Raw genomic sequence first — 11,177 nt, forward strand, 5'->3', positions numbered from 1 at the left:
CCTTATTCAAACAACCCACAGACAGACACTGCAGCACTTTCAGTGGGATTTGCATGGATAAGACAGCTAGAGGTGTATAGTGTACAAACACACACACACTTCCACAGAGGAATAAGCTTTATTTTGATTGGGCACTGTTGCCTAATATCGTATCGGTTTCATGAAGATTGTGGGTGTATGCTGTTTATATAACACAAAGAGGATCTGTACAGGACCATCAGATTCATTGATCTGTGCTTTCAGTTTACAAAGTGACAGCACAGTATATCAGCCATCAGCCTCCCTCTCTTATACGAAATGGAACATAAAACATTAACCTTTTAAAAACAGATCACTGCTCCACCAAACTAACAGTATTGCATTTAATGACTTGAGTTCAGCTGGACAGGTGTTTTGTTGTATACTATAAAGACAGTCTGAGGAATGAAGTAATTTTACATCATAGAGTAGTTCTCCACCTGATGGCGCTGGGTTCCCCTTTAAAAACACAACACAAGTATATCAATGGTGCATTTTCTCCACACTAATGTGCTGAAGGAAGATGTAACTGTGCCTTTAATCACACAGTTGGATGGATGTGTGAAATATTTGTTTTTAAATTGAGGTAAATTGCTGTTTATCACATGTGATGTGATGCAAGTGTGAATAAAAATAAACGTGAAAGTACATATCAAATAATCTGATGCTGCTTATATACAATGCCGTCAGCCTTTTTTCTTGGTTTTATATAAAATCTCAAGATATATTGGCATGAAATAAATACCTTGTGTTCTTTATTATCTTAATAAACTTGCCTTGCCTTTCCTTACCATCATGTGTACCAGTTTTAGTCTTTCTTCTGTTCCTTTAACTATTAGTTGGTAACACCTAATTATAATCAATAATGGCATCTCTGTGTAATTCACCTCCGTGAATAATTTGTCATCTGGAATTCAAGGTATTCAGCTCAGGGTTGAATACTCATGCAAATAATATATTTGAGCTTTTCATCATCATTTTCATTTATTTGTAATCTTAGCAGAAAAATATCAGAATACAGGTATAAATCTTCACAATGATAACACTCATTGGGCAAATAGGTGTACATATGAACACTTTTACACCCCACTATGTGTGTTCATAACCTGAATTATTTGACACTTTATGACACTACAAAGTTATTGAAATAGTTTCTCAATTGACGTGAATAATCATATGTAAGAAATATTAATGAACGAATTATTAAAGATTTATACACCCCTGTACCTAATCCAGTGTAACAATTATAAAAAAAAGTCTTAATCTCATTTCAGGTAGTCATTGTCATTCTGCAGGTGTCCCGCTTTGATGGAGTCCGTCACCCATGTCTGTTCAACAATCTTAAACTTCTTTTTAAACAGTCTTCGAAGCACTCTAAATTCCAGTATTCTTGTCTCTTCGGCAACAATGACATGAGACACACCTTCTAGAAGCTTCTGCTCCACAGTGCCCCCATGGAATCGGAACTCAAGAGCACATGTATCCAAGCAAGATCCAAGGATAACACTCTTAGGATCTTTAATGTCAGTGCAGCGATCAATGTAGGCTGTAAAAGGCCTAAACATACTGGTTGGTAAATCTTCCCAGCCATACTTCTCTTGCACATCACCTACACTAAGTTCTTGTAGGTTTGAGGTGGAGATCCTGCTAAACACCTCCCTTAGTTGCTGTGTATCTGTGTCCACAAAGTAGCTGTCACCATAAGCGTCATACTCCTGAGCAAAGTGCTCCCGCGTGGATGGGGACATGTGAATCATGTGCCTTGGTTGCCATGGCACCACCTGTTTCTGGTCCAGACATTCTAGAAGCCAACTGGCCCAGACAACATCATGCTGGTCAGAAGAGATGAGGTTCTTTACCCGCATGTTCTCCACCCCTGCAATAATGCAGTATGTGTCCTTCCCTGGATTTTGCACAATGATTCCACCACAGCGCGCCACACCCCTCTCCAGCTCGGCCTTGGAGTGTTCCTCAGTCCCATTAATCACACAGAACTCTACATCTTCAAACATGTCAGTTTCTTTCGAAATGGCTGACAAGTCCTGAGATCTAAAATGGTCAATAATGCCTACCTGCTTCTTGGGCTTGGGAACAATCTTCTTTCGTTTTTTTGCATCAGGTTGTCCTTCCTGAATATGAAAGTGCCTGGAGGCCAGTTTTCCTGAAGCTTTACATCGATATTGACTCAGCTCATCCAAAGTCATGCATTGGTGCCACTCCTTATCTTCCCGGATCTTCTCAATACGAGGGAAGCGAAGTGTACAGTTAGTCTTGTACATATCGCTGCTCACAATCTCTGCTGCTTTGACTTGAATGATAACAGACTTGCTCGGTTCAATGTACACCTCAGGTTTCTCAGTGGCACACAAGATGGCTGCTGGTGGATCATTTTTTCGGTACACCTTCCAATGTTTTGCCAACTTCAGACCAAGGTCATACAGCTCCTTCATAGTGTAGCCAGAGCCAATCCGGCACAGAGTATGGAAGACTGATGGCTTCTCACCTGCAGGGGGTGTTTCTGCTACAGCACACAGGAAATGGGACATCATTCCTCCTCGTCTGCCTTTACCCCAGTAACCACCGACTATTAACAAGTCCAGCTCATCCATCAGGCCATCTACATACTCCGGCTTGATTTTCAGCCATCCCTCCCCCCGCTTGTCTGGTTTGTAGATCGACAAAGGGTCTTTGACCATGATGCCTTCTTCACGATTGTCAATGGCTTCGTTGAGTGCATTAACTACCTCCTGTGTGGTTCTGGCCTCGACTCTGGAGACTAGCTGGATCCGACCTTTCACCGGTGTAACAACGGTCGGAAGAATCTCTTGACGCTTTTTCAATGGCTCATTTGCAAATTTCTGGTCATTGAGGAGTAGGATGTCAAAGACACAGAAGCAAGCTTGTAACTCGGAGTCCTCCATTAACCTCTTGATGTCAAATTTGCTACCTTTTTGCGTCATTGTCTCAGTTGTTGGGTTGTAGGCCATCATCTCACCATCCAGGATACACTGCACTACATGAGGCTTAAAAATATTGTGAATGAAAGGTGTGAGGGAGCCCTCAAGTGGTGAAGTACCAAACTGTTGAGAGTACTCAAAGGAGTTCCGTGTGTAATATTTATAAACGTCTCCATCTTTGTGCAGCTGGATGCGTTCTCCATCAAGCTTTGTCTCAATGAAAAGCATTTTGCCTGCAATCTGTTTTTCCACCTGCTTGATGTTGGTAACAGCTGCCAGCATTGGCTTAAAGGCAGAGAAGAGTCCAATAGAGACCTCACTCAAGGACACCGTTGGGTCATGGAGCTGCTTACACACCTTGTTCAAGTCAGTGGTTACATTGTAGAGCTCGGGGCCATCTCTATGGAAGGCCTGAAGCACTGTTTCCTTGCTGACCCCAAGCTTCATGTCTTTCAAGATCATACGGATCAGCCACTTCTGCTCCAAGGCAGAACTCTGGGTGATCAGATGGAGGAGGTTCTTCTTCACCTGGTCTTTCTGCTTTTTGGCATTGTGTATTGCGACAGAATCCAGAAAGTCATTCACTTGCTTTATTGTTAGTTCCCCCTCGCTATCACAGCGTTTCTTTAAGACAAAGTATGCCATGCCCGCAAAATCCCCACTCTCTTCCTGGGAAGTTGTCGGAGCACGGTAGTTGAGAAGTTTTTTTGCCTCTGGCCCATTCTGTGGAAGACCCAAAACGTCGATGTAGAGCTTTGCCAACATATTCTCCTTGATTCCGTAAGCCATCCTCTCCCGTTCAAAAGAAGGGACAATGAGCCGCATAGCAGGGTAGAATGAGTCACCAGTCACATCTTTTGCTTTATGAAGGGCAGCGTGGAATTTTCTCCATGAATCCATGAAGTCCTGCAAAATTTTTACTTTGTCTGGTCGTGTTCTTGCTCTCTGGATCTTTTCAAGAGTAGAACACAGGTGAATGAATGGGACATGGCCCGCCACAGAATCCACTGGACTTGAGTTCTCTTCCATATTTGGATACTACCTGCAAGGATACCCAATAAAGGTAGTTGTATGTTAATAAAAGAGATTAAACACCAGTAAACCATTAATGAATAAGAAAAATACTAGAATTATGCTATTGTATTCAAGTAGGCCTATAGTTAGTTTAGTTCGCCAACAGCTGCTGCTCAGGCAAACGGAAAAGTCCTACAAGGAGATCTTTTCACCATTTTCAACTGTTTTATAGAGCAAATTAATCAAGAGAAAATTCATGCCAAAAGATTTTTGGAACAGGTGCGAAAATAAACACGGAAGTCTCCATGTTGTCGACCCCCTATGCCATCCCCTTTTACTTTATATTACTACACATTAATTCAAAATGGTTGCTAACCTGACAACTTAATAGATCATATTCGTTTGCCCCGTCTTTGCTCGGCACAAAATACACCCCACAAATGACTTCAATAGATGAGCATGACCAATGGCATAAACACGAAGAGGGGACATCTTTTAAAACATTCAAAATGCATTGTTTGGACATATCTTTGCTAACTGGATAATGGCGAAAGCAAAGAGTATCCAATTCATTGATGTTACCAAAACAAACGGCTAAATACACATCCGAAAATAAGATGTGAGAGATTTGTTGCTCACGCTTGACTACAATAAGGGTATCAAAAAGTATCTCACCCAGTCCTGCGTAGTGGTCGGGGCTTCGACAGATTCCTTTGAAACGCAGGCTAAGTCATTTCAATTTGCTGATCAGTCTAAAAAACAGTAAGACATCAGAGTTCTCTGAAGACATGTTCGCTCATGTCCACCACTGTATTTCTTCCTCTTCCGTAGGGTTGATTTGCTTCTCAACTTGCAATCCAGGAGCATTGCCGCCATCTTCTGGGCTGAGGTGGGAATATCTTTGGAAGACCAAAGTTTAGTAGCAAAAAGGAGGGGTACTAAATCCTAGCTGATGCAAGCAGAGTTTCTCTCACAAATAACTAATCAGCCTTAATATTTGATACGGTCTTAGATACATTCAGAAGACTACTTTGAGTAAACTCGTTTTTGCAACTTTTACTAGATTCTCCCTTTTTTCATAGTATTCCCATATCGTAAAAAACATACCAAACAATGCTTGAAGTGTGTGTACTCATAGTTTAGCACATTGATCACTGATCAGTCTATCGATATCGGCAAGCATTCTACAGTGAATAAAATATACTGTAGAGATACAGTTGATAATCACAACATATGTCCAACATCCAAACAGCTGACTGTGCTGATGAAAACAGGAGAGCATATGCTTCAGAAAAAGGGTTTGCATTGATTGTTGATCACAGAAAGGTCACTTAGGTAAGATAAAATAACTTAAACCTAGGAAGGGCAATTAATGGTAGTTACCAAAACCAAATCTCGTTCAATGCATTTTATTCATGAGTTGAGTCTTCCTGCATTTGTTATACTGTAGTTTGGAGAACCTACACAAAGAAATGAATGCAGTGACTTTCCCCACAAAATCAAGACAGTCTAATCATCTCTACAGATCATTTTTCTTTTACACTTCCTTGGGTAGCAGCAAATTAAGTGTCCAAAAAACAAACAAACCCCAGTGCCCATCTAAAGAGGGAAGGAAAATTGCAGTGTGCCATCTTAACTTTGGGTTGAAAACACATCTTCTCCAGGGCCTCACACACTCACAGGGGGCAGAAAAGGCTGTGAGGGGTCTTCACCCAAAGGGCGTTTCAGGCCAAACGCAGGTTTTACCCCCTCACAAACCATTCATCACAGCAACTAGCAATTAGAACTGATAGTCCAAGTCTTGTAGGTTTCAAATGACATGCATGTGATGCATAAGAGTACCCTCTTGAGTACTCCATGAACAATCTAACTGTGTGCGTATATTAGTATAACACAATGAGTTTATCTGCACAGAAGTATTTCTCATGTTCTGGTTTCATAATCGGGTGGTGTTAAACCTCTACATGTTCGTAATTGGCCTTGTGGTTCCAACACCATCCCTTTATTGAACGGGCATAGAGTTGGAGGCAGAAAGGCTAGGTTCAAAGAAAGCGGATAACCACCGTAGCAATACCAATTACTCCACAGAGTGAGTTTAAGGTTCTTGAAGCCAGCTCAAAAAAAAAAAAAAGCCTAAGCATATGGAGCTTGCTTCATAGAACACCCCTCAAGTAACGTTTTCCATTTAATTAGGGTAACAGGATCACCTTTGCACATTAGAAATCTGAGACAAAGAGAACTGTTAATTTGAGTATTTTATTAATAAACAGAAGACCAAATAATCAGCTTAGCGCTTTCCTCCAACGCGAGGAGCATTGATTTTCATTGGCTTGGCGATCTTCTGCTTGGGTGCAGCCTTGGTGGGGGCCTAGGAAGAGGAAAGGGACAAAGACACAGACAATTGGAATTAAAAATCAGACAAAGAAAAATCAAATTGCCCACACACTAAAACATAAATTCTATATTTCTTGTTGCATCTCTGATCAAACTAAGCACCCATGGCATTATGGGTACGAAGTGTAGACATCATAGAGCTTTTCTCTATGCCCCTTATGACACAGTATCGACCAAGAGACGTCGGACTGCAACGCCTCAAGGGGCAGTTTGATCAATCAAAAAGGCATTCAATCACTTGAGCATTCATGCATGCGTATCAGTGGCCCTCACCATCAGTTAAGACAGTGATTAAAGTTTTGCTTTATGGCAGGCCACTCTGACAATGCCGGTAGAAACAAAAGCTGTACAAACACCACAACCCCAAAGATCGAGATGCTCACACTGCCAACATTGCAACATGAATACAAAACTGAACACCACAGCCATGTGCTCAAGACATTCCTCTCATCCAAACACATCACCATCTAGTGCATTTGCTTTAGAGCGGCCTCTTTATCTGAATGCTCTGATGACTGTCTTCATAACTAACAGTGAACTAACAACTAATAGTACCACTCTGGAGTGCGTTTCCCAAAACCATTGTTGCTAACCTGTTAGCTTAGTTGGTTGGCAATGGGAAACTTAGGTAGCATGAACTTAGGTAGCATGATTAAAAGCGAGCGCCAAGATTAAGACAATCATGTTTAGTCATCTGCCACTAGAATGTACATGGTACCAAATTCAAATTGCAATTGAACTCCAGTACAAGTAAAAACAATTAAACACAGATGCATATAAATCCACAGTTATAATCTACCTTTGCACTTGCAGTTGAAGGCTTCTTTGTTGCCTGCTTGGCCTTCTTGGCCTCCTTGGCAGCTCTGTGAGACAAAACCAAGACATTAAAACACCAGATACGGAATTTCTGACAGATTTAGAACAAGTTTACTAGATTTATACACAGGGTTAACACACCTAGTCAAATTACAGCATTTCAACACTTCCTGGCTCCACAGAAAGAAATCCCTCGAGGAATAAATGAATGAGTGCGCAAATGCTTTGCCAAAGTTTTGCACCGCCGCTTTGGAGCATTAAAATGTACTTATCATTTAGTTTTCTGTAACCATCTGTTGTCTTTCCTTGTCAAAACAAATGTATATCAATATACTAAAATGTGTTGCCCATCTCAATAAAGCCACAAGTGAGAGTAGACTACAGCCCATCACAAAAACTGATGAGGTTCACATGCCACTGTATAGGCATAAAGCTGCTAGTGGAGGTTAAACAGTAGGAAAAACGTTCTTCAAACCTCAGCCTATCTGGATGCTAGAGGTCAGGAACCTGATGTAAAAACCTGTCTTGGTCTCAAATAGGGTGCCAGGAAGTTGGTGTGGGCAGGAGGGGTGCCAGAGTACATTGTACACTCTTAAACTGAACAGTGCCATCCCCCTACAGTTGGATACTTGCCCCCAAAAAAAAAAAATACTTAAATTGTAGATTTCTTGTTGCGTCTCTGATCAAACTAAGCACCCATGGCATTATGGGTACGAAGTGTAGACATCATAGAGCTTTTCTCTATGCCCCTTATGACACAGTATCGACCAAGTGACGTCGGACTGCAACGCCTCAAGGGGCAATTCGACCATTCAATCACTTGTATACATCTCTACATGCTCAGAGGGCCTCGGCACACAATTGAGTTGAGAGCCGTCAGTTGGTTTCACTCAGTTAGGAACCTTCCGGAGCAAAAAAGACTATTTGAATCCGGTCATGGACTTCAGCCCCATGTGAGCGCTCACCTAATTGCCTGTTCCCTCTGGGCCTTGCGAACTTCAGGCTTCTGATTCCTCTTGGCCAGGATTTCAGCCAGGGAGGCACCGGTGATGGCCCTCTGGAACTTCACTGCCCGACGGGTGCGCTTCTTCGCCACATCTTCCTATAAAAACACACAACAAGACTGTCTCATAACAGCATCTCGACAACAAGCAGTGTTGCTTTGTGTCAGGAAGTAGCTGTGGCCCCCTTAATGTCAATGTAAACATCCAGCAACCCATTTTTAACAACATTAACATGTTAATCATAAAGCAGTTTTTTACTTGTAAACAGCACAGCCACACCCACTTTGAGCACAGTTGGCTAGATCATGGGTTCCCAAAGTGGGGGTCGCAGGACGCCGAGGGGTGGGTCGTGAAATGATTTCCATAAATCAAATAAATTTGGGAAAAATAAAAGAGCCGTCACTTGACCGCACTTTAAAGACAGATTTTAATTCCAAGACGCTTGCCGAGTTCTGGATTTCAGTCGAGAGGGACAGTCGAGAGGGAATATCCACAGCTATTCAAGGCCGCGATGGACGTACTGACGCCGTTTGGCTCCACATACCTGTGCGAAGAGACTTTCTCTGCACTGACATATTTAAAAACAAATACAGATCGCGTCTAAATGTGAAGGATGATCTGTGGCCGTCTCCACAATTAAACCAAGAATGGACTTGCTGTGTTCCACGCATAGCGCGCATCCATCTCATTAGATGTGATTAACACTGAAACATAGTTGCCAAAATGTAAATTTGCACAGCAACAATGTACATATGTTTACAACAGTTTGTGGATATTACCCTGACAGATATTCTTCTGTTAAAATGGAAATTAAAGTAATGTTTCAAAGTTCAGTTTGCACGACAGCAATAATGTGCACTCATGTTACATGGATATTATTTTTTGACTAAGGTAATCTGCTTTTATCATATAGTAAATTTCTATATGTAAAATCATAACAGGCTGCTGTTCTTTTGTGTTGTCGTCAAGCCCGTGTTTGGATAAGCCTAGTGCGTATGGCCGGTGCACACATTTTATTTTATTTTTTGAGTCACATCCAGGGATAGTGGGGGAGCCAGTCTCTGGCACGGTTATTTTGGGGGTCGCGGGTTGAAAAGTTTGGGAACACCTGGGCTAGATCATCCTTAACCGCCAGTTTAGAAGGCCAATTAGTCATCTCAACGCGCCAGTTTAGTATGTCTGTGTGGCTGATAACAGTTGTGCTGCTTACAAAAGCAATAGCTTCATGCATGAGAACCCTGATCAAGGTTTAACATCCATTGATAGCTCATCTTCAACAATATTAACATTTTATAATCAACCTACTTTGATAGAAAAAAATTGATTCTCACTTATGTAAAGGGTCATCGCACACTCAAAAACTTCAACGCACAACATTTTATCTGACCAAAGTCTCAGTTCTCACATCCACCTTTATCAGAGTCATAACAACAAACAGTCAAACAAAATCAAATTCACTACCTATTAAAAATTTAGATGATTTCTTGTTGCGTCTATGGATCAAACTAGGCACCCATGGCATTACAGGTGCCAAGTGTAGACATCATAGACCTTTTCTATATGCCCCTTATGACACAGTATCGACCAAAAGACGTCGGACTGCAACGCCTCAAGGGGCAATTTAATCAATTGAAAAAGATACATACATGTACACACACACACACACACACACACACGTATTTAGGATGACCTAACAAAATGTGCCCATTAAACATGGTGTAGTGTGTAGGAAGTGGCTGTGACTCTTAATGTAAACATTCAGTGGTGACCCATTTTCAACATTTACATATTACAATCAGACTAAGGATAATGACTAAAACAGAAGCCGTAAAGAAACACCAAAACATTGGTCAAATACAATAACTTTGTGCATCTGAAGTTTGTGTGCGGCAACACTTCTCTTTGGTTTAAGCCTTTGATTCGTTTTTCCACTCCTCAACCAGGTGTGTATTTCTCAATGTTTTGGACAAAGATTTACAATGTGACAAAAGGCATTTAAGAAGCAAAAACACAGAACTTACAGACTGGCCTTTCTTGTGCTTACGCCTGTACAGAACAGTCCAGTTTATCTGCCTGGGGTTCCTCTTGGCCAGGAAAGCAGATTCACACTTTGCATTCAGGAACTGGAAAACCTGACAATATGAACAGACAATGTCAACAAACATACCTGATACAATGGACTCCGCTATCCAACAGTTCTCCCCCAAACATAGCCTACTGCCTTGTAGAACATTAATTGAATGAACCTGAGAATTCCAATTAAGCTACAGTAGTACATTACGCCGATAGCAGAGCTAGCCTGTTTTTCCCAGCAAACCGAGACCTATACGCACAAATACATAAATCACTAGATATGTAGTCTTAGCAGAAAATAGTTGCTACTGCACGACAAATGCCATTAATTTCTGAGGATTTTGTTCAATTCAATGACTAGAGAGAACGCCAAATGGCAGCTGCCGGATGAATTTAGCCAATAGAAGCTACCTTTAGCCAATAGCCAACATAGTTATCTTGAGTAAAGTTAAAGTGAGACCAGAGACATTACACACCAACAGAGCATGTATTACCCCAATTATGAATCAGTCCCGTAGATATTATTAATTAACACTTTCATTTAGTAACGTTGCAATGCTGTAGTTAGCTTACCTTCCCGTCAATCCTGGCATACCGTCGGCCATGACCGGGGTAGATCTTGTAACCACTGAAGCTGCAGAGCTCGACCCTGTATTGAAAAAATATTTGATACTTAATAAGATATTCAATGAACAAAACAGTCAGATGGCCATTATTTGATGTGAAACGAACTGTAAGACATACGATGTTGATGGATACGGAGCTATGTACTCACTTCATGGCGGCGACTCGGGGAGAGAAAGAAAGAAAGCATTATGGGTAGTCGCGTTATATCCACGTCTGAACTGTGAACTCGTGCGTCATTTTGTAGTTCTGCAGAAAGGGTGTCTGTGGCTTGTGT

The 11,177-nt window shown here is 41.5% G+C and overlaps 2 protein-coding genes and 3 non-coding genes across 5 annotated transcripts; all 5 read right to left on the reverse strand.

Moving 5' to 3' along the window:
- Positions 1 to 983: 983 nt before the first annotated feature.
- Positions 984 to 4,824, reverse strand: lig4 (ligase IV, DNA, ATP-dependent). Its single transcript, XM_048234490.1, has 2 exons — positions 4,665 to 4,824; positions 984 to 4,017 (listed from the first exon to the last, which is right to left on the reverse strand). The coding sequence occupies exon 2, from the start codon at positions 4,002 to 4,004 to the stop codon at positions 1,284 to 1,286; it is 2,721 nt and encodes a 906-aa protein (XP_048090447.1). The 5' UTR covers positions 4,005 to 4,017; positions 4,665 to 4,824; the 3' UTR covers positions 984 to 1,283.
- A 1,402-nt stretch (positions 4,825 to 6,226) lies between these two features.
- Positions 6,227 to 11,110, reverse strand: LOC125288862 (60S ribosomal protein L24). The gene is made up of 6 exons (XM_048235539.1): positions 11,052 to 11,110; positions 10,850 to 10,925; positions 10,225 to 10,335; positions 8,165 to 8,301; positions 7,183 to 7,246; positions 6,227 to 6,357 (listed from the first exon to the last, which is right to left on the reverse strand). The coding sequence occupies exons 1-6, from the start codon at positions 11,054 to 11,056 to the stop codon at positions 6,277 to 6,279; spliced, it is 474 nt and encodes a 157-aa protein (XP_048091496.1). The 5' UTR covers positions 11,057 to 11,110; the 3' UTR covers positions 6,227 to 6,276.
- On the reverse strand, positions 6,457 to 6,593 carry LOC125289012. The gene has a single exon (XR_007192563.1). It is a non-coding gene; the product is annotated as a small nucleolar RNA SNORA17 (small nucleolar RNA).
- On the reverse strand, positions 7,870 to 8,003 carry LOC125289013. The gene has a single exon (XR_007192564.1). It is a non-coding gene; the product is annotated as a small nucleolar RNA SNORA17 (small nucleolar RNA).
- On the reverse strand, positions 9,689 to 9,824 carry LOC125289011. The gene has a single exon (XR_007192562.1). It is a non-coding gene; the product is annotated as a small nucleolar RNA SNORA17 (small nucleolar RNA).
- Positions 11,111 to 11,177: the final 67 nt, after the last annotated feature.

The sequence above is a fragment of the Alosa alosa genome, chromosome 23 (genome assembly GCF_017589495.1).
Source record: "Alosa alosa isolate M-15738 ecotype Scorff River chromosome 23, AALO_Geno_1.1, whole genome shotgun sequence".
Taxonomy (NCBI): domain Eukaryota; kingdom Metazoa; phylum Chordata; class Actinopteri; order Clupeiformes; family Clupeidae; genus Alosa; species Alosa alosa.